Source organism: Amaranthus tricolor, chromosome 10, assembly GCF_026212465.1.
Source record: "Amaranthus tricolor cultivar Red isolate AtriRed21 chromosome 10, ASM2621246v1, whole genome shotgun sequence".
Taxonomy (NCBI): Eukaryota; Viridiplantae; Streptophyta; class Magnoliopsida; order Caryophyllales; family Amaranthaceae; genus Amaranthus; species Amaranthus tricolor.
This window is the reverse complement of record NC_080056.1, coordinates 10,449,320-10,472,919: the sequence shown is the minus strand read 5'-3', so window position 1 is coordinate 10,472,919 and position 23,600 is coordinate 10,449,320. Positions and strand designations below refer to the sequence as shown.

Genomic DNA, 23,600 nt, shown 5'->3' with positions numbered 1-23,600 from the left:
TGATTGAATGAATTATTTGTTCCAATTAGAGGAAAATAGCAATTGATGAATTGTTTGTAACTATAGGTCGGTATAAGTACCCTCTTTTTGGTGACCAGGGTTTCTTTCACCAGCAATGCTGGGCCTGTTAACTTAAAGGACCACTGGAACATTGGCTATATATCCAATCTTGTTTTTGTCAGTTTGACTCTTTATTTTGTATTAGTTGACCGTGCAACTATTTAGGACACTCGTCACTTATTGGTACATTGATGCTTCTATCGTCATGAACAAACCATAGATAAAAAACATCAGAGAAGAAGATAAATATCATGTAATATATGTCACAAATAGGCATAAAATGCTCGTGAGTGTCGTGTGTGAGTGTAGGTATATGTTAGTCCATGCTCTTCTATGGCTTGTGTGTGTATGTGGGTGCGATATTCTTTCTGTTTGCATTATCATTATTTGATCCAAATCTTTTTTACCATTGGTGATGAATGCACAGCTAAAATGTGCCTCATTTATCATCTTTTTTTGATAACTCATTTCAGATGGTTGTTTCTCATGGCTTATAGTTCAGATGATTGTTTTTTATGGCTTGTAGTTCAGATGGTTATTTTGCTCTTCCTGAACAATGCTCATTTTAAGTTAGGAATTCTAACAAGAATATTGATCGCATTTACCAGGAAGTTATGTAGGAAACAATGAAAAGAGTTCCACTTTTGAAAGAGATTGTGGATCATTACTATGGGCCTGATAGGGTTACTGCAGAAGAGCAGCATGGAGAATTGAAAAGAGTCGCAAAGACCCTTCCAGCTAGTGCGCCTATTTCAATGAAGAGCTTCACTGACCGTGCTGTTCTCTCGCTTCAGGTTAGATTTCCCTCACAACCTGTCTTTCCAGTTTAACAGTTATGAGGCAATTTGGTGGACATTGGACAGTATGGTTAGACTTCTAGTTTCTACTATTCAGATAAAGTTAGCCACCTTTCACATTGAGAGGGTTTATGGAGAAAAGTCGATGGGACCAAAACTCATTGACAGTTGAGGTCTTGAGAATATAAAGCATTGAAGCAAGGCATTTGAGGGTCAGTTTTTTGTTATTGCATTTATGAATGAAGCCCATGCAGCCTGAATTTAATATCCTTGGTCAATTTTATTTTTTTAAATGGTGGCTAAGTCAAGCTCCAACGAAATTGAATTTGCAAGTAAAGTGTGATGAATTGCTAGTAGGCCAACATAATTAAGAAAGAGGGTTGTCATTGATTCAGTTGATGTATCCAATGCATACAACATTAACAGTTGTTAATGTTGTGAAGAAAGAACGTTGATTTTGGATAGTAAATGTTTGTGTTTATCTTTTTTTACCATCAAATACTTGACGTTGCAGCAGGGAAGCATTGTGCATCGGATATGGTGTTACATTACCTGAAACCTACATACTTTCTGCCCTGCACTATCAAATACCTCTTGAAGATTATTTTCACTCTTTGTTTTTGGAACACTGTTTATTTTCACCCTAATTACAATCTTAACAATTTTATGGTAATTGTCCTCACTGTTGCGCATTCCTGAACAACGTATCTTTAATTTTGACGAGTCTCATCCATAAATGACCAAGTATAATGGTTTTGCAAATGTTATGTTTGTTATTCCATCAATCCATATAATGTCAAATTTTATTTAGCAAATTTGGTTTTAGATTTCATTTGCTTATTGAATTATTATTTGATGCAGAGCAATCCAGGATGGGGATTTCATAGAAAATGGCAGTATATGGACAAGTTGGTAACTGGGGTTTCCAAGTCCTGCAAATGAGCAGATTAGTGAGGCTTAATCTATATTTTTTGCGTTTGTACTCTTCAATAAAGAGCATGTTCCGAATGGGCATGTTCAACCAGGGTAAAACAAACTTTTATATAAACCTTTCATTGACTGCTAGAGGGATTTTGCACTTTGGTTTGTATCTTTCATTTGTTGGCAATACTTACTCCCTTTGGAAAAGCCCATTTGACTTGAGAATTTTTTGAGTCAAATGCGGCTTTCTTACTTCTTAGAGAGACAGATAGAGTATTTTATTACCATGGCCCTTTCTCTTAGGGGGATTTCACAACCATTTATATGGCTTTTGTTGCGTATTAGTTGGATTAAGGTTTGACATTATTGTTTTTTTTATGATTAAATGGACTTCATAGTTCATATCATAATTCTTTCTCTTACGTTGTTAGCTACTATAATCAAAACCTTTTTGTTACCGAGGTAGTTTTGTGGAATATCAAAAGGAGATTGTACTCAACGCTATTCATATAGATTTTTTATTTTAAAAGCAAATGAAGACTTAAGGTGGTTATTGTATTATTATGTAGCTGTTAAGAGTTAAGCATTGTATCAAAATCAAACTGCAATCAAAAAAGACCCTTGCATGAAATGAATTATAATTTATTATTGTAAATAATTTCACACTAGATTGGAAAATAATCGAACTTGAAACATCTAACTAAAATCCAATCTAATTATTATCAGAATCAAAATCAATCGACTATAAACCTTTTTCATTGTTAAGTCCCATCATAAAGCTTTAATTGATTTGGTAAAGTCCTATGATCAATTTACGCTGGGGTTTTGCTATATTACAAGTCTCAAAATTTTCTTTCGGATTTAATTAGAATTGCATAATTGGAGAAAAGTTTTGGATATAAGAATTATATACAAAAAATTTGAGACAACATACTAGTAGTATATCATACCTTTAAAATTTTACACTATTAATTTTTCTTTTCTCAAAAATTCAACATAAAATTCTCATTAATTTTATTTAAACATGTTTTTAATAGTTATAGTCCTAGAAATAACTTTGAACAGAGAGGAAGTAATAATGGATGAATTTGGTAATTACTTAAAGTGACTTTTTAGAACCACTTAGTTTGAAAAATGACTCATTGTATTCATATTTTCACATGGAAGAAGTCACTACTCACTATTAACATATAATTATTCATATTGGTAATTTTATTTTTCTTGATTAGAAGGAATACTTAAAAGGAAAAGTAATTTATTAATAATAACATATAATTAAATATTTTAGGAGAGAGAAAATAAAAAAATTATTACAAGCAAGCTTATTTAGTTTAGCAAAACGTTATTTGAAATAAAATTACTAGCTTAATTTTAACTTATTTTCTTTGCCTAAACATAAAGTGGCACAGTTTTGAGATCAAAAATAAATTATATCTCGCATAATTAATTTGGGGATAAAATTTAAGCAAAGAAATTTATTGTTCTTCACATAATAAACCAAATCACATTTGATAAACTTACCCTTTTTACTATTATAATAATATAGTATTATAATTAATTGAGTGGTTTTTACCAAAAAGAAATATCTTTTTTATTTATTTACTAAAACTCGTTTTTGGCTTGTAAATTCCCTCCTTCTGATTTTGCAATAATAAAAAAAAATCTATCCTTGTTGTGATCAAGCTTTCTATCTCTTTAAAGTATCCCATATTTTATAGAGCAATGCACATCAAAATTGACTTTATATGCAAAACAAAGGACATATTACAAGACGAAATTAAAGTTCCCTGTTATATAAACCTATTTTTACTATTTGTGTTTTGTAATAAGAAAATTCAAAATTAATTAATTAAAGAACATATATAAAGTAGCACTAATTTTCTAAGTCATTTCTAGAAGAACAAAGAAAATCAAACCAAAGACCAACAAAGTAGACTATTCACCTTCTTTTGACCATTGCACTACCATTAAGGATTGAGCTGATCTAACACTCTATAAATACCAAGGTTACATTTCATTATTTTCATCCAACACCATAATAATAAGCTTTAATTTTCATTATTAATCTTAATAAATTATCATAAGTATAATGGGTGTCTACACCTTTACCGCCATTGATGAAACTAGCCCTATTGCTCCGGCAAGGTTGTTCAAGGCTCTATGCCTTGACAACCATATCATTTTTCCTAAGGTATTGCCTCATGTCATCAAAACTATTGACTTTGTTGAAGGTGATTCTACTGTTGTTGGATGTGTCAAACAATACAATTTTGCTGAAGGTAATTATTTAGTTAAATGACATCTTGTCTCTCTTCTAGAAACTATATATAAAATATTTTCTCCGTGCTGAAATACTCACTACATAACGATTATTAACACTATTCTCTATCTAAGTTTATTTTACATATTACGTCTATTGTGTAAGAAAAAATATAGACAATTGGGATCTTATTTGAATCGTCTAATTGTATACTTTTTTAATATTAAGTTTTTATAATTTTTAGATGTGTATAAGTCAATGTATTAATATCAAAATAACACATTGAATTTCGTAATATATCAAATGTAACAAGTATAGTGGAATGGAGGAAGTAACATATAAATAATTTCTTGTTCAATATGTGTTTATTTTTAATCATACTAATGGTGCTATGTCACAACATAGATCAAGCATATAAAAATATTTATTCATATTTATAATTATTCTTATTAGTATTTAAGATTTTTGATGAGGTCTTATTTGTTGCACTTTTGAGAATCTCTTAATATGCACTACCCTTATTAGATAAATTGATCAATAAATTTGTAGTGATTAGAATGATTAAGATATACACGTATAAATTATTTTAGGTGAGCAATATATTATTATTATTGTTTTATGCTAATTTTAATTTATAATATTTCTTGATAATTTTTTAAATTTAGTACTTTTTATTATTAGTTTAATTATGATAAGTGATGATAGTGGTTTATACTTTAAATTTAAATGGAATAACTATTTGAAATTTTTGATTAATAGTTGTTGTTTTCATGTAATTATAAATTTAATAATATCTTAATTAATGCTCCATATTGATTAAAAATTATTGTACTAAATAAAGTATTAATAAATAAATTTATAATAGAATATGATTTTAAATTTTAGGAACCCATGACTTATATTTTACTCAGGAACTTTAAAATACCCAAGAATATGCTAATTAATTTAATGTTGAATTTTGTAGGGATTCCACACAAGTATGCAAAAGGCAAGGTCAATGAACTTGATGTAAATAATTGCTATGTCAAGTTCACAAATATTGAAGGTGATATATTAGGGGATGTTTTAGAATGTATTGTTTATGAAGTTAAAATGGAAACAAGTGGGTCTGGAAGTCACTATAAAATGGTGTGTCATTTTCACACTAAGGGAGATATCGTTGTTACCGAAACTGATGACATAGTCAAGGGAGACATCCAAAGTTTGGTAATGACTTATAAAGCTGTCCAAGAATACCTCCTCAACAACCCTCAACTTTGTGCGTAAAACTACTATCAAAATCAAAGGCTTGACATTTATGAGTATCAATGAATAATGATTATTTAAGATTATTAAGTGTGGCTGTGTGGGGAATGAAATACATATAAAGTCTAAACTTATATTTTAATACCATTTATCGCTTATGATGCATCAAATGTTTGTACTATTTGTCTTTTTTACCTTCATAAATAATGTAATAAAAGAGCAAGTATTTGAGTTTATCCTACTTTGTTACGTAATGATACTTTCATGTAGTAAACTTTCTATATTCCTTAATCCTTATCCAGTGTACTCTTATTTAGTTGTCTAATTTGTTTATTCGCAATATTCATGGATGATTCTTATAATCCGTGTGGTAGTCGGTATTAAATAGTAGTAACGATAATAAAAAATTGATGTAATTTTGGTATTGACAATTTTAATGGTTATGCATACTTATTCTCCTTCAGTTATCTTATTTTCTTTACAAAATTCATTCTATTAAATTACCATTGAAATTGGTACATGGTAATGCAAAACAGTGAAAAAAAAATAAATTTTGTTATCCAAGTTTTATTACCATTGGAATGACATAGTATATTTCATGAAATTTACATAATTTATTTTTATTACCACCTTTTAATACCAACAATCAAACGGAAAGTTAATTTTTATTTTATTCTAGTTATTCTACAAGTTTAAAGATAGTCATGTGAATTTTTATTTATATAATTTGTCAACATATAAAGATTATTACTATAAGATATTAACTTTTTTTCTTAATTTTTTAATTAATAAGATATTAAAGTTTGATCAAAGAAGTGCATTTGTGTGTGTGCAAATTCAAATAGGAGAACTAAATTGAATTGAAAAGAGTATAATATATGAAATATATTTTGAAACATATTAGTCTGTCATATTACTTCAACATATTTATATTACATTAAGGAAGTATAATAATGATATACGTGTTGTGTCTCAATTGAATTCTCACCTAAACTCTAAAACATTAATAATTATGTAAAATTACTACTAAATGCTAATATTTAATTTGCAGCAAAAGCTGCATGAACACATTTTACATACATGCACAAAAAAGTATTGATATTTGACTAAACGTTCAACATTGGATTTAAGAAAATAATACCTCTAACGACTAATATCAAACACTAATTGGTACGATCGAAACTACTGATATACTTTAGCTAATTTTAAAACAAAACCAATCTATATGCACACGTTAAGTTGCTGTTTCGATTTCAATGAAATATTTTTGATGATTTTTGTGATTTTTTTTCAACAAGAAAAATTAAAAGGATATATTAAATGAATCAACTAAGAGACGGTTGAACCAAAAAATTAATTCTATATAGAAATCACCACGAATTAAAACCATCCACTACAAAAAAATATTGAAATAGCGAGGGGAAGTCTTGGTCGCCCAGTGGCGACGGAAAGGCGAGGGGCGAACTAGTCGCCAATTGAGAAAGTGTACTGGCGACGACCCAAATGGTCAGCAATGTGTCGCCAAAGGCGTTTATTTTTTTCCATTAAAATTTTAATAGTTGGCGACGGGATACGTGGTCGCCATTTACACGCCGGAAAAATATAGTATATATATATTTTTTTGATATCGCGACGGCTCCCTGTAGTCGCTAGTAATACTTTTTTTTTGAAAAAAAACAAACTATGGCGACGATAGCCTTTTGGTCGCGATGTAGTCGCCGACGAGACCGTATTTATTTATTTTTTTAATTTTTTTTGTTTTATATTTTCTTTTTTTTTAAGTACAGGCGACAGATAGATTGGAAGTCCTTTGGTCGCCAGTGGTTATTTAGTAGTCGCCATTTTTTTCTGTACTTTTTGAATTTAAATTTAAAAAATGGCAATGGATTTGTAGTCGTCGTGTTGTCGCCATGTTATGTATAAATAAGTCGCAGAATCGTTGTGCATTGTATATTTCGGAAACTAAAGAATTACAAGAGGTTAGTAATTTTTTTATCTTATTATGTAGCTTGTTTTATTTATTTTTATTATTTATATTTAATTTTTATTGTCATTATTTGATTTAATTTTATTATTTAATTAGTACATATTTTATTTCCTTTGTTATTTACTTAAGTTTTTATATTTTTTATTATTTTATATTTTATTTTTATTCTCATTAATTTGCTTTAATAATTTTTATTAGAATATTTATATTATTATCATATATTGTTATTTTCATGAATTGTTTTATATATTTTTATTGTCATTAACTTACTTTACTAATCAGTTGAATAATTATATTATTATATTATATATAGGTGTTAAAAATAAATTTTAGGCAAGAAAGAAGTTGGATGTACAACAGACGAAAAAATGGAAAGTTTAGTTTAAGATTTATGAGAGGGTTGGAAGAGTTTTTAGATTTTGCTCGTACAAAAAGCATGAGTTCTGAGATTAGATGTCCTTGTAAAAAGTGTAAAAATTGTTGTTATAAGGAAGCAGATGAAATAAGAGAACATCTAATGAGAAGAGGGTTTGTTGAAAATTACTATGAGTGGGAATATCATCAAAACACAGAGATAGGAACAACATCTGATGATGTAGCGGTAGTGGGAGAGCAATCGTCAAACAATCCAAATCCATACTCACAGATGGTGCATGATGCAGTAGCTAGTGTATTTCCAAACACTTACCATCAGTTTCTTCCCTCCCAGTATGGTTTAGTGTCAGTAGATAATGAACCACCGGTACACGTTGACGAATATCCAAACCCTCAGTGTCGACTGTTCTTTGAAATGTTAAATTCTGTAAATAGTCCTTTATTTGAAGGTTGTAAAAATCATACCAAGATGTCTATTATTGGTCGACTTACAAACCTGAAGACAAACCATCGTCTGACTGAGAGGTGTTACGACGATATTTGTGCTACTGTGAACGAAGTGTTACTAGAACAGAATACGATGCTAAACAACTTCTATGAAACGAAAAAACAAATAGCTGCCCTTGGATTACCCGTTGAGAAGATAGATTGTTGTCTTAACGGATGTATGATATATTGGGGGAATAATGCGAATGAAACTTGCTGTTATATTTGTGAAACATCTAGATATAGAAGAAACAGTAAAGGCGATAAGGTTTCGCGGAAACAATTTCATTATTTCCCCTGGGCCCCAGATTACTAAGATTGTATGCTTCAGAGGCAATAGCTAGGCATATGAGGTGGCATGCAGAACACTGCACTAAAGATGGAGAGATGATACATCCGTCCGATGCTGAAGTGTGGTTGACATTTAACGACATGCATCCAGACTTTGCAATGGAGACTCGAAACGTGCGGCTTGGTCTGTGTACAGATGGTTTTAACCCCTTTGGAAGTTTTGGTCAACAGTATTCATCGTGGCCAGTCATTGTCACACCATACAATCTTCCGCCATGGATGTGCATGAAGAAGCCGTATATGTTCTTGACCGTGATTGTCCCCGGGCCGAGTAATCCAAAGCACAACATTGACTTATATCTTCAACCACTAATACAAGAGCTGAATATGTTGTGGGAGGAGGGTATTTGTACATTTGATGTGTCAAGAAAGGAGAATTTTCAACTGCGAGCAGCTTTAATGTGGACGATCAATGACTTTCCAGCTTATTCGATGTTGTCCGGGTGGAATACTGCGGGCCGATATGCTTGCCCTTACTGCATGGATGATTCACAAGCCTTCTACCTTACGCATAGCAAGAAGATGTGTTGGTTTGACTGTCATAGAAGGGTTTTAGATAGAAGTCATCCTTATAGGAGATATAGAACAAATTTCAGATCAGGCGTGTTGAGAAAAGAGATCCACCTATTATTCGGACTAGACATGAATTGCTTGATGAATTAGACCAGTTTGGTTTTTTGAGAGTCAATGAAGAAGATTCACCGGAACATAATAAAGAGGTTAGTAAGTACTCTGCTGGATGGAAGAAGAAGAGCATATTCTCGGATTTTCCATATTGGAAAACTAACATGATTCGACATAATTTGGATGTTATGCACATAGAGAAGAATGTTTTTGATAACATTTTCAACACTTTGTTGTGTGTGCCAAGTAAAACAAAGGATCACATCAAGGGTAGACACGATCTGCGTGAACTTCGTATACGTTCAGAATTGCATCCTATAGGTTCGTGTATTCTCAAACCTTTATAGAATTAATAATTAATAATAATTCATGTAACATGTTATTATGATTATATACAGGTAAGACAAGGATCATTCGATAACCGAGTGAACAGTGACATTTTGAAGCAGATGGCTGAAGGACCACTTAAACATGCTCGGAGTTACAATGTCTGTTACATAAACGGATATAGATTCCATACGGTACTTCATGCATCAAATAAATATACAGAAAATAGTGGCGTGTGCGTCAAAGCTGCTGAAACCGGTTGTGACGAATAAGATTTTTATGGGCAATTGCTTGAAATTGTAGAGGTTGAATACCCGGGGATACCTATTAAAAGAGTAACGTTGTTCAAATGTCATTGGTATGACCCAACTACTACTGGAAATAGCCACGGAACAAACATTCATAAACAATATAAGTTAGTTGACATACATCAGCGTCGCTCGTATCGTTTATATGATCCATTTGTGTTGGCAAGTCAAGCATGTCAAATATATTATCTTCCATATCCGAGTACAAGACAAAATTTAAAAGATTGAGAGCGGTATGCAAAGTCAAACAAAATAAATTTGAGAAAGAAATAGAACACGAATCCAAAGATGCTGCTTTCCAAGAAGAAAATAGGGACCGTATTAAAATTGAAGAAGATGTTTCGCAAACACCGCTTCTTGATCCATCTGGCGAAATTGTTCAACAAGTGCATGCTAATGATGAAGATACTGAAGAAGATGTGGATCTTGTACTGTCAGAAAACGAAGAATTCGAAGATGAAGATTTTGAGAACGACGACTATTTTAGTGATGAAGAGTAATTTAATTATTTATATGTAATTATTTAATATTTTGTAATATTTAATACATTTTTATTATATTCCTCCGAATTATTAATATTTTGTAGTAATAATAATAACAACAACAACAAAATAATATATATATATATATATATATATATATATATATATATATATATATATATATATATATATATATATATATATATATATATATATATATCAACAATAATTATAATAACAATACTATTAATAAATAAAAACACTAATAATAATAATAATAATAATAATAATAATAATAATAATAATAATAATAATAATAATAATAATAATAATAATAATAATAATAATAGTAATAATAATAATAATAATAATAATAATAATAATAATAATAACAGTAATAATAATAACAATAATAATAATAATAATAATAATAATAATAATAATAATAATAATAATAATAATAATAATAATAATAATAATAATAATAATAATAATAATAATAATAAAATAATAATAATAATAATAATAATAATAATAATAATAATAATAATAATAATAATAATAACAATAACAATAATAATAACAATAATAATAATAATAATAATAACAATAATAATAATAATACTAATAATAATAATAATAATAATAATAATAATAATAATAATAATAATAATAATAATAATAATAATAATAACGGTAATAATAATAATAATTGATAGTACAGCCGATATTTTCCCCACTACAACACGCAAAGGTTTTCATTACCGAGGATCAGGCGACGAATCAACGACTGCCTTTCCTGTCGCCAATCTAAAAAAGTCAAACTGTGTTGTCCTGTTAACGCAGATGGCGACGAACCAGCGACGAGCCCTCTGGTCGCCAGCTCCTGCTGATAAAACATAATATTTCGCCCTAATTTCTCATTTCCTACGACTCTATCTTCGTTTTCCTTGTACTTCTTCATTTTCCTTATACTCAGCTCTAAATTTTCTTTTCCTCCATTAATCTCATTCTCTATTAATTTTCTTTTCTCTCTTAATCTCATCCTCATCATTTTCTGGTTACTACTCATCTTCAACTCTAAAATTCTCATCTTCTTATTAAAAGGTTAGTGTTTATTGTTTTTTTTTTGAATTTTTTCAATGTTCTTGATGATTATGATGATAAATTATGATGATAAATTATGTTTGAATGTTTTTTTTTAATGATTGATTTTGAGCTGTGGAGTACATTATCATCTTCAATATGTTTTTTCTTGTTATTTCATGATATTTATGTTGAATTATGTATGTTTTTTTTTTATATTTCGAAATATGGTATATTTTGAGCATGTCTAATGTTATTATTTTGTTTCGTCATTTTTTTAATATTTTTTTTAATATTTTCGAATTATGGTATAACTTGATCATGTTTAATGTTATTTTTATGCATTTTTCAAATTTCGGAGTAATTTATATTTTCGAATTATGGTATACTTTGAGTATGTTTTATGTTATATTTTTCCAGATTTCTTTTACTTAAAATGTAACTTTGGAATTATAGAGTAATTTAATTTTAATATGATGTTATTACATATCAGTTTCGAAATTTTTTTTTTTTATATTTTCGAATTATGGTATAACTTGAGCATGTCTAATGTTAATAAAAACAGTTTTTTTTAAAAATTTTTAAATGTAATTTTCGAATTACTTTAATACTATACGTAGTAATGTTTAGTTTGAGATGATAAAATTCATTACGTAGATAAAATTTGTACATTTTATGGTATAGATAAGATTGATTTTAGTTGAAAATAATATTAGAGTTTGAAATAAATATTATAGGCAAAATGAGCATCGACCCTAGTGATTGGGCTAGTGACATCTTCTTGAATAATTTTTCGACTAGCAACAACAACAATAGCGACGAAGACAACAGTAACCGAGTTCATGGGAGTAGTGAAAATACTCCAAGTGATTCCATACATAATATGGAAGAGGACGATGGAGACGATAATCTTATTGCCATTATTATTTTTTCAATATTAAAATTTCATTGTAAACTAATTTTGTTAATTATTGTAAGATTTAATCCGATATCCGAGAATATCATTGCATCAAAAATAAGGTCTACCTTTAATTATAGACAAGATGTCGAAGGTAGTAGTCGGAAGAGGGTGACCAAACCCACCAAAAATTTTTATTTTAATGAATTTAAGGTAAAATTATTATTTAGTTGTTTATTTTAGACTTTTTATATATAAATTATTTTAAGTATTTTATTTGATGAAATATTTATTTATTTAGAAACAATACAAATGGGGCCCTCGCCTCGAACTTTTCGTTCGAAGGTCATGGGAGGAAAAAGCCTCCAAACGTTATGTGGATATGCGTTTCAAATGGCGCAAGACGCTGAAAAGCAAGCCCGATTTTAAACCTCCTTCCATCGATAATGAGACCTGGGCGCGATGGAAGGCTGATTGGGAACACCCAGATAATAAAGCCGTTTCGGCTAGAAATTCCTCCAATCGACGTGGAGGAAGAGACAAAGCTGAAGCCACCCATATAGGTGGCTCAATCCTGCACGCCAGAACAATGCGGGATTTGGTGAGTATTTAGTTAATTAAGTAGTATTATATTGAATTTTTTTATTATCTTTTGTTTAATTTTAAATTTTTCTTTTTAATATTTCAGGAACAATCAAAAGGTCAAAGACCCACAGCCTATGAAATATTTACACGAACACATAGGGTCTTTAACAATGAAACAAGGGACTGTTCCCAATGGACTAATAGAAAGTCACAAAAAGTTAACGTAATAATCTATTAAACTTGTTTATTTCCTTTTTCTTTAAGTATCAATTAATACTTTGTTTATTGGTAATTAATTTCTTTGTTTTATTGAAGGATGAATATCGTTCTTTGATGGAGGAGCATCCTACCCGTAACCCAAGTCAAATTTGGTTGGATGCAATAAAAAATGTAGAAAGTGGGTCGAGCAAAAAAAACAAAAAAAGCAAAGAGGTATTTGGGGTTGGGTCCGCCTCTCAAATTATTTATCCTCTTGAGCCAACGTATATTCCATCTTCTCAGCCTGCACAACCTGATTATGACGCCATTATCCAACAAAGGTTTGCGGATTTAGAATTACGGCAAATGGAGTTCAATAATCAATTATGGGAAGCGGTACGAATGGGAAATGCTCAGACTGCCTATGAGACTCACCAAAGGCTGACTGAACAAATTCAAAGAGAACGAGAACTCTTTTTGAAATTCATTCAATCGCATTTCAATTTGTACCAATCCCCTCCTCCACCTCCTCCAAATGAATGATTAATTACATGTAATTTATGTGACTTTATAAATAAACTTTATTTTATATATAATGATTCCAGCTCTTTTATTTTTATTTATTTGTTTTATGTGTATATATTTTTATCTTAATATTAAAAATAATATAAAATATATGTATTAATTAATAACTGGCGACAACATGGTGATGACTTGTGGTCGCAAACAGTAGGCAACGAGTTGGCTATGAGCAGTTGGTCGCCAGCATGGCGACGGGAATATGGTCGCCAATTTGTCGCAAATATTGGTGAGAGAATTGGCGAGGAAACTTTTTGTCGCCTTTTCAGCTTTCTTTTTGGCGATGGGATGGTCATCGCCCTTTGTTCGCCAATTTTTTCAGAGAAATAGGCGAGGAAATGACGTCTATTTTTTGGTTAGCGACGAACGAAAAGGCGACCACCTCTCAGCCCGTCGCCCTGCCCACTTTTTGCCCATTTAGCTATCAAATGGCGACGAAATGCGTTGTCGCCAATTCAATACTTATTTGTAGTGATCACATTTAGAAACTTTAGTCAAAAGTATGGAAAGTATAGGATTTTCAAATTACTTTCAACTAATCCAAGTTAAAAATAAATTACAAAGAAAAAACAAACAACTGCTCAAAGGTTATATAATGATTTCAAAAATGATGAATGAGTTTATTACAAAAGAGCAAGGCTAGGCTATTTATACTAAAAGAAATTCAGCAAAACAAAGAAACAAAGATTACAACTTCCAACATAAAATTAGAATTCATCCTTTATGCAACGGCTACAAATCAAGTATGATTTACAAATAAGGGATAGGGTAGGGTAGAATTCATCCTTTATCCATGTTTTAGACTATTGATGTCTTTTTAATTTATCTTTTGGTGTTCTTACCCTCTTACTTCTCTCGTTTATTTTATTATTAGTTTTTTGTTTTCTTTTATTTTGTAGTTGATTCTACTTATTTATTTCATTTATAGGAATTTAATTTATCTTTCCCATATAGTTACGTCTCCTTATCTTTCTCGAGTCGGGGGACTCCTTTGGCTACACTCTCCTTTATGGGTATGAGTTGCCGCCGTCCTTCCCTCCTCAGACCCTGTCCATAGTGTAACCACCTCGAATTATGAAGGCAAACACTAACTGGAATTTAGTATTAATCAAGTCATTATAATATCTTATTAAAAATGAAGTTAAGGTTGTTCCATCAGAATATAATTGGTTATGCGAATTTATAACGATCTTACAATTATTTTCGAAAATTTGGGTATTTACTGTTATTTAAATGGTGTCTTAAATCCGTAAAATTTATAAACCATCTAATTTAAACTTAATTTATACTATGAGGCAGTAGGTTATTAATATAATTATAAATTTTTTTATATAGGTCTATTTTTACCCAAATTTAATTAACAATATTACACTTTTTAATAAATAAACGTTTTCTATTAATTTGATAAATTAGTAAATAATTAATAATTTATTTTATAAAATTATACCAAATTTCCAGAAGTCTTATAACATGTTTATTAGGCCATTTGAACTTATAAAACTCATGTATGATGTTTTATTATTTTGTATAGACATTTTATCGATAAATAGAATAAAAGAGGTTTAAAATTATTTGAGTCCGAATAAAATATTATAAAAATTATATGATATTCCAGAAGCTATTTTAAGGGGTATAAAATTTTAAATAACCATTAAAAATCATATGGGGTATTTTTAATAATTAATATTGTTATTTTATCGATAAACCGAATAAAATTTATTTAAGTCCATATATGGTCACGAAAATCCATATAAATTTTTGAATATGTATTTACTATTTATATAAGTGTCTCATAAAAGTTTCATGTCCAAAAGAAGTCATTTAGTATTTATTTTATATTTTACCGTTTTCCAACTTACCGATTATTAATAACAGAGTAAAAATTATTAAGGTCCTTATGTAAACGAAACCTTCCCAAACTTTTACCAATTTTACCTACTGTCCCTATGAGTATGTGATAAAAATTTCAAGTCCATATGTCTTTGTTTGGAAATTATTTTATATTTTACCATTTTACAATTTACCGTTAAACAATTTAACAATTATTCAAAAATAAAAAAAAATTCCAAACTAAATATATTCTGCCAAATGTTGTTGGAGAAATTATAATATGTTTTTATTAATTATTTTTGATGATGAAGAGTTCATCTTAATACCATGTTTTATAATAAGAGTATTTAACACCTTAAAATCCATTAAAATATCAATTTAACGAATAATCTCAACAAAAAGTATCCAAGAAATTTTCTTAACATATAGCTACTGAAAATTTCTTTTAAAATAAATTTCAAATATTTTAAAATTCATATGATCATTTCCATCACAATAACTTTCACAAAGTAGTGTTAAACATGCCTTTAAACATACAATAATTTATAAAATCAATATGCATGCACCAGTGGAAAAAAACGTATTTGCTGCTTATCATTTGCTGCGGTTTTTGAATATACGCAGCAATAACTAGAAAAAATAATTAGAAAAAAAAAGAACCCTTAATTGCTGCGGTTTTGTGTCTCGACCGCAGCAAATACACATGTGCACCTTTAATTGCTACGGTTTGTTTCATGCCCGCAGCAAATATAGCTTGCAATTGCTCCGGTTCTTCACCACCCGCAGCAAATAACAAATAATCCCACCTTATTATTGATTCAGCAGCATTTAGTGCTGCGGTTTACCTTATGACCGCAGCAAATAGGGTCATAATATAACGCTTCAGCTTCTTCAAACTTTCCACAAACTCAGCTTCAGCTTCCAGCTCCATTCCAGACTTCGAAGTTTACCACAAACTTCATTACCAGCAGTTTACCACAAACATTCTTCAAACCCTTAAGCTTCTTCAAACTTTCCAGACTTCTTCAAACATCGAACATGCATCATCATCTTCATTTAAATTCTTCAAGGCATATTCTGTTGAGGAGTAATCAGAGAAAAGATAGTGTGCGATTTTTCTTCATTTCATTCTTACAGGTACGAATTCAATCCTCCGTCGTTTATACTTCATAATTTCATTAACGTTCTGGAATATAATCGATTGTTGAAAACAATTGATGTTCATTGGGAAATTTCTGAGGAATTGTTGAATGCGTATGATTTAGGGTTGTTCATAATTTCGAACATTAAAATTTTCGCTGAAAAATTTGACAAATTTGAATTTAAATTCTTGAATTTCGATTCTCTGATTGTTGTGGGAAGTATAGTTGTACATGAATCATTGAATGTTACAGGTACCTTGAGAAAGATTGATCACCATATCCTCTTTCACGAAAATTTTCTGAATAATTTAGGGTTTGTTGATTTGAATCATATCTTTCCCATTACTACTGAATAATTCGCTGGATGATTCCCTGCATAATCCACATGAAGATCCTCATTTATTGTTTCTACTATTCACCATCTCTATTGGCGTCCTTCTCATTGCTCAAGGTGCTGTTGATTTTTTTGGCTCCTTCATTAATTCTACAAAACTAGATGGCACCTCCATATTTATTGTCGCAGCTACTTTCTTCTGAACTACAGGTCAAAGGTACGTTTTTCATTTTGCTTCAGTTGTGTACTCTTGCATCTTCATCAATTGCTTGCTTCCTTCATTGTTGATGTTCATTAATTGCTTGCTTCCTTCATTGTTGCTGCATTTTTAATCTAAAACATGCTAACATTTTTATGTACCTCCATTTTAGATAAGCAAAATTTAACAGACCTTAGTTTTTTGTGTTATAATTTATTTGTATCAATAATGTTTAGTTCTGCAAACTACCTCTATCATATTAACATTGAAATTGGTGTTAGTGTTGAGGTTTTAAATGTGTCACTGGAACTCGTTTGAGTTGCAATTGAAACTAAATTTGGAGTATATTCGTTTATTCACTGATTTGTTTTTTAAAGTTTTTCTAATTTTTCTGTTGTTGTGACCTTTTAATTGTTATTCAATAAAAATTTTGTTGGCTGTCTGCTTGCTTCTGTCTTGCTTCATGGTGAATCACGTTTATTGTAGTAAGGGTTGTGAACTTGATTAAATTTAGTGAAGGAAGGTAAGGGCTGATATGCTGTTGTCTTTGAAAGTTATATTCATTGGGGTCAGTTTTTACTTTCTTGGCATGCTTTAAGTCTGTATTTATGAAGATTTAGTTCAATTCTCTTGAAAGTTATATTAAATTTGGCTAATATTGTTAGTATATTTAGATTTTTATATTTTTTTACAACATGGCTGAAAGTAAATAGAAGAAAGAGGCAAAAACACATTTAAATTCTGATATTTTTTTACAAATTATTGGTTAAAACAAGATAGGAGAAAGAGACAAATAATTATGAAGGATAAAAATTGTGGATGAAATAAGATTTAATGAGTTTGTAAATAAGATAAGGAGTAAAATAGTGGCATTATTTGTTGATTACAAAATTATATCATAGTGAACAGAATATTTATAAATGAAAATATCATTTATCGTACGAAGCATAGCCTTCTTGTTAGCATTTTGGTGTAGTTGTTAGATTTTGTGACTCTTCAAATTAGAGTAATAGCCAAAGGAAAATGTATAAGTTTTACCTAGGATTGATAATTGATAAGCTTTAATGCGGTTGATTTAGAGATCATAAAAGCAGTTGATGACTACATACAGGTACTGGAGGCCATACAGCTGATGCTTGAATCCAGTGGAGAAGTAACAGCAGGCGGCTCTTTCTGTAACAGAATTAGAAACATTAAGTATAAATAGGATCACGGGAAAGCAAGCAAGAAACACAAGAAGCAAACAACTTTTGAGAGATAAATCACATTGTTCTGTAAGATATTATATTTTCCCTACTCTTTAAAATTTATGTGTTAATTTTGTTTTCAAAGCTATATCAATGTGGGTATTATGTTATCTAGGAGTACATCATGAGTATTAAAAAGAAACAATATCAACGTTTGACTCATTTCGCCCCTGTTTTATGCAAGTTAGAACTTCGGCTATTAGGTATTGATGTTATCACTGTTGTACCTGGTGCCATCAAATCAAACTTAGGAGACGCTGCCGTTGCTACCTTCAACCGCATGCCAGAGTGGAAGTTATACAAGCAATACGAAAAGGCTATGCGCGATAGAGCTACCATTTCTCAAGGTCCTAAGTCGACTCCTGCAGAAGAGTTTGCAAAGAAAACAGTAACTGTCATACTGAAGAAAAACTCGCCTGCTTGGTTCTCTTATGGTCATCAGTCCATGGTGATGAGAATCATGTATTATTTGCCCATCTTCGTGCGAGATTTCATCCTATGGCTTGTCCTGAAATGTTAATGATTTATCAGATTATTGTATAACAGTAGTTTGGAGGCTTTGTTTACATTTTACCCAGGTAAACTACCAATACTAGAATCGAAGTATTTGCCTTGTATAACAGCATCAGTTTTTACAATATTTGCCTTGCTATACCCTGATTACCTTCCTTCTTCCAAGTATTGTTCTTAAATCTAGATGGCTACCCAGTATTGTTCTTAAAGTGCTCATCAGTTTTTACAGCATCAGTTTCCAAGCAAACGTTGATATTATGAGTATTAAAAGAAAAAAGAAAAACAAAATAGAGTTATTTGCTGCGGTCAGGGGCAAAACCGCAGCAAATAACCCTCCTTATTTGCTGCGGTTTTGCCCCTGACCGCAACAAATAACCCTCCTTATTTGCTACGGTTTTGCCCATGACCGCAGCAAATAATGCCCTTATTTGCTGCGGTTCTGAACCGCAGCATTTAAAAAAGGACATTTGCTGCTATCACTATTGCTGGGGGCCAAAACCGCAGCAAATAGTGGCAAAATAACCGCAGCAAAAGACGTTTTTTCCACTAGTGATGATGCCCACAATAATAATACATGTAATAAATTATTCCATACTCAAATTTATCATTTTGACATCATTTTTCAAGATTTAAGAACTTCTCTTTGGGAATTTTTTTTTTTTTTAAAAAAACAAGTTTATACACGAACTTTCCCAACTTGTTCTTAAATCCTTTAAAAATCACCCCATGTGACATACCTCGACTCCAAGCCTATATAATTATTTCGTAAGCTCCTACGCGTTCTTAAAAGCGGTTCTAACTTCGGGTCCTTGCCCTTCAAGTCTCAACTCCAACTCTTCAACTAAACATATTGCATTCATCCAAAAATCAGTAATAATTTTGGGATGCACTTAACTTTTCCTAGTTAGAGTTGTTAGACTAATACTTGTGATGATTTTAATATATTTGGAGTATACTTATTATGTTGAGCAACATACTTAGTTAAATCTCATAATTTTATTTGAATTCTTTAAGTAACAAAATTTATATGTTTGTGGAAATACATCTTCTTACTTTCTATTATGGCCGATTTTTATAGATTTATAAGTGATGATTTTCTTAGTTTAGAGATAAATTAATCATTTTATAATGATCTTAGTTTATAGAAAGATTCATGTAAAAAAAATGTTTTACATGAACAAGTTTTAACAAAAACTAGTGGAATAAAGAAATGAACATAACTTACTCTATACTTGGTGGATTTCTTCAAGTTTGGTGTCTATGGAAAGCTCTTAAGATGAAGATTATTTTAATGGGAGATTTGAGTTTGTAAACATAAATTTTCAGAAGTTTTAGATGGGTTTTTGAAGAAGATTTGATGAGAAAAGAAAGTGTTTTAGTTATTGAAAGTTTGAAGGATTTTAGTGTTTGTTCATGGATGAACTTGGGAGCAATGTGTTGGGGTTTATGGCTGAATAATTATTCAGAAAATAGAGTGTTTTTGTTTCAAATATTTGCCTCTTGCATGCCTGTAATGATGCACAAGCTTTGGGTAGAACAAAAGGGGTTCTTGGGTAGAGTTTTTAGCTTGTGTATGTAAGTATAAAAAGGGCTATAAGGGGGAGTAGGATAGCTTTGGCATGGCTGGTTGGGGTTTTTTTTTGGTGATTTTTGTCCATCATTTGATCTATTATAGTGTAGGAAAGGTTTATCTAAGATAGTTTAAGATTTGGGTAAAAATTGTTGTACATGTAACAAGTTATGTATTTTGTACTTTATGTTTAAAAATCACTTGTATATGTATGAAATATTTAATTTATTCCAATCATGGTTACATAATATGCTTGGGTAATAATTAAAATTTTTTTTCGAACTGTTATGGGTAGTTGCTCAACTTTAAGTTTTACCTCCAAAGTTTACGTTACTAGTTACGATTCATAATCACGTTACGAATTAACAAGTTTCTAATCATTGTAGAGTTTTTCAAATTACTACCATCACTAATTAAATTATAATTAGTAACGAACAAATATATAAGGAAAATTAGGCGCTAAAAACGACTAATGAAATCTCCTAATAATACGACTGTTTCGCTTGATCTTGATTGATTTGTGATCTTGCAAATATTCTTCAAATAACCTTCACATGTTCTTTGGTGTATCCTTGGCCAAGTTCTTGATTTTATGGCTGAATTCTTTTGTTTCGATTCTTACTTTACAAGCTTGGTAATTTTCAAACTAATTGAGCGATTTTATATTTAAAGACTCGACAAACGAAAAAATTGCAACTCAACTAACTAAATATGAGACATAATTAAGCTTCAACTAAACCTGACTTAATCATTTCTAAGACTTTGTTTTGTTGTAAAAAGAAAATTTAATAAAAAAGACTCAAATATTCGAAATAAAATAAAATACTCAAATAATAAAACGACTCAATTTAAAGAAAACTTAGTTCATGGTAAAGAAAACACTCAATTAGAAACCGCTTAACTGATAATGCAACATAATATATATATATATATATATATATATATATATATATATATATATATATATATATATATATATATATATATATATATATATATATATATATATATATATATATATATATATATATATATATATATATATATATTTATATATATATATATATATATATAAATATATATATATATATATATACATATATATATATATACATATATATATATATATACATATATATATATATACATATATATATATATATATATATATATATATATATATATATATATATATATATATATATATATATATATATATATAAATGTGAACTAAAAGTACAACTAAGAGATTCGATTATTTACTTTATGAATCTCGAATAATCTGAAAATTAGCTTAAAGTTTAAAGAGAACCAAACCCAAATGTTGAACAAGTTTATCTTTGGAATAGTTAATGTTAGGTTCGATGGATCTACATCAACTACGGCTGAATATTATCCTAATCCGACTCAATCTGAGAAAAATAATTTGATTTGAAACAAAAAAAAAAAAGATGACCGAGTTTGAATTCTTTTATATACTTTGACTCTGCATCCAAGTAGAATCTCAGTAAAAATCAAACATTTCGACTCAACTTGACTTCGAATTAGATGAAATCTAACATCTGATTGCGATTTGTTTAATTACAGGTTTTTCTAATTTATTTGAGACAAATTTATATTTTTTAGGATTGCTTCAAACATCATCATCATTATACCCAGTGTATCCCGCTCATAGAAAATTATGCTCAGGCTCTGGGGATGGAAGAAAGACGACAACTCATATCCATACCGGAGAGTGCGGTTAAAGTGTCCCTCGGCTCGAGAAAGGTCTTCAAAGAGAGAGAAACTTGCAACTTACAAATAAAATAAATAGAATACGTGCAAATAACTAAAAATTAAGATAGAAGTAAGGAAGGAGGTAAAGAGCGATAATTAAACGCAATGAACAATAACAAACGATGGGTAAAAGGGACAGGTTTAGTTTTCTAAGACATGGATTAGGCGCTGCCAACTGCTCCTATCCCTGGTCAAGTCTTTAGAGAGGTGAAGTTCATGTAGGTCACTTTTAATGTGTTCCTCCCACGTTCTCCTAAGTCTTCCTCGGCTTCTGTTGCCCTCCACTATGATGCATTTGATCCTTCTTATTGGTGCGTCATGGGTCTTTCTTTGCACATGCCCAAACCATCTCAACCTGTTCTCCCGCATCTTTGCAAAAAAAGGTGCAACCCCCAATTTCTCCCTGAACTCCTGGTTTCTTATCCTATCCATCATAGTTACCACACATCCACCTCAGCATACGCATTTCTATTACCTTCATCCTCTGTTCGAAAACCTTCTTTACCGGCCAACATTCTGTCCCATACAACAACGCCAACCTAATTGCAACGCGGTAAAACTTACCTTTTTAACTCTTCGGGAACTTTTTATCACAAAGCACCCTGGTTGCTGCTCGCCACTTAAGCTAACCCGCTTGTATACGATTATTAACGTCTCCATGATCTCCCTATTACTTTGAATCACTGATCCTAAATATTTAGCAAACACTTCCAATAACTCACATATTTTCCCAACTTTTTCTCAATCTTCAGGAGTTGGTGGGTTTTTGTATAGTTTATCTCGACCACTTAAAACAGCAAACACTTCCTTATAATTAATAGCAACACAAAGCATTTCATATGTTGAATTCCAACGAATTTTACAATCAAGGGTTAATTTCCTTTTGTAACCGGAGGCTAATTGATTAGCTACACCTTCAAACTTTTGCACTCTCTTATCAGAACCAGTCCAGAACACAACACTTTCCCTTATTCGATTAACTCCATCATACACTACAGCATTTAATCCATCTTGAACAATTAGATTAAGTATATGAGCACAGCAACGCATATGTAAGAACTCACCATCCAAAAGTAGAGAACCATATGGGAAAGAGTCCTTTATGATGTCCATCATAGCATCATTAGACATACAATTATCTACTGTGATAGATGCCAATCTCAAATCCAAGTTCCATGATTGAATGCATTGTTTTAATGCATCGGCAAGAACCCGGCATTATGTGGGGCAGGGACATAAAGAAACCTAGTCAAAAAAATAATTGCATCAGAAGTAAATAGGTAAGTAAAGTATGTTAGCACAAGTACAATTAGTAGTTGATTGTAATACCTTATGATTCGACTTTGCAACTTCCACGCATTATCAATGAAATGTGAAGTGACTGCCATATAGCCTTTCCTTTGATTACTTGCAGTCCACA

The 23,600-nt window shown here is 30.4% G+C and overlaps 3 protein-coding genes across 4 annotated transcripts; 2 read left to right on the top strand and 1 right to left on the bottom strand.

The window, feature by feature from the left end:
* Window positions 1–3,807: 3,807 nt before the first annotated feature.
* Window positions 3,808–5,517, top strand: LOC130825442 (pathogenesis-related protein STH-21-like). Its single transcript, XM_057690678.1, has 2 exons — window positions 3,808–4,057; window positions 5,003–5,517. Exons 1-2 carry the CDS (start codon window positions 3,868–3,870, stop codon window positions 5,302–5,304), a joined length of 492 nt encoding a protein of 163 aa, XP_057546661.1. The 5' UTR covers window positions 3,808–3,867; the 3' UTR covers window positions 5,305–5,517.
* A 10,698-nt stretch (window positions 5,518–16,215) lies between these two features.
* Window positions 16,216–19,000, top strand: LOC130825441 (uncharacterized). Of its 2 annotated transcripts, XR_009046897.1 has the most exons (3): window positions 16,216–17,092; window positions 18,186–18,348; window positions 18,510–19,000. XR_009046897.1 is itself a non-coding variant. In XM_057690677.1 (2 exons), the coding sequence occupies exon 2, from the start codon at window positions 18,446–18,448 to the stop codon at window positions 18,839–18,841; it is 396 nt and encodes a 131-aa protein (XP_057546660.1). In that variant the 5' UTR covers window positions 16,217–17,092; window positions 18,186–18,445; the 3' UTR covers window positions 18,842–19,000. The 2 variants fall into 2 exon arrangements, 1 of the variants encoding a protein (XP_057546660.1); XM_057690677.1 differs by having other exon boundaries at window positions 16,217–17,092; window positions 18,186–19,000.
* A 3,921-nt stretch (window positions 19,001–22,921) lies between these two features.
* On the bottom strand, window positions 22,922–23,311 carry LOC130824818 (zinc finger BED domain-containing protein RICESLEEPER 2-like). Its single transcript, XM_057689836.1, has one exon. It carries the CDS (start codon window positions 23,309–23,311, stop codon window positions 22,922–22,924), a length of 390 nt encoding a protein of 129 aa, XP_057545819.1.
* Window positions 23,312–23,600: the final 289 nt, after the last annotated feature.

Excerpts from the sequence above, each read along its gene's own strand:
- LOC130825441 (XM_057690677.1), top strand. The coding sequence starts at position 18,446 with ATGAGTATTAAAAAGAAACAATATCAACGTTTGACTCATTTCGCCCCT.
- LOC130824818 (XM_057689836.1), bottom strand. The coding sequence starts at position 23,311 with ATGTCTAATGATGCTATGATGGACATCATAAAGGACTCTTTCCCATAT.
- LOC130825442 (XM_057690678.1), top strand. The coding sequence starts at position 3,868 with ATGGGTGTCTACACCTTTACCGCCATTGATGAAACTAGCCCTATTGCT. Across the intron at positions 4,058-5,002 it reads ACAATACAATTTTGCTGAAG|GGATTCCACACAAGTATGCA; the intron begins GTAATTATTTAG and ends TGAATTTTGTAG.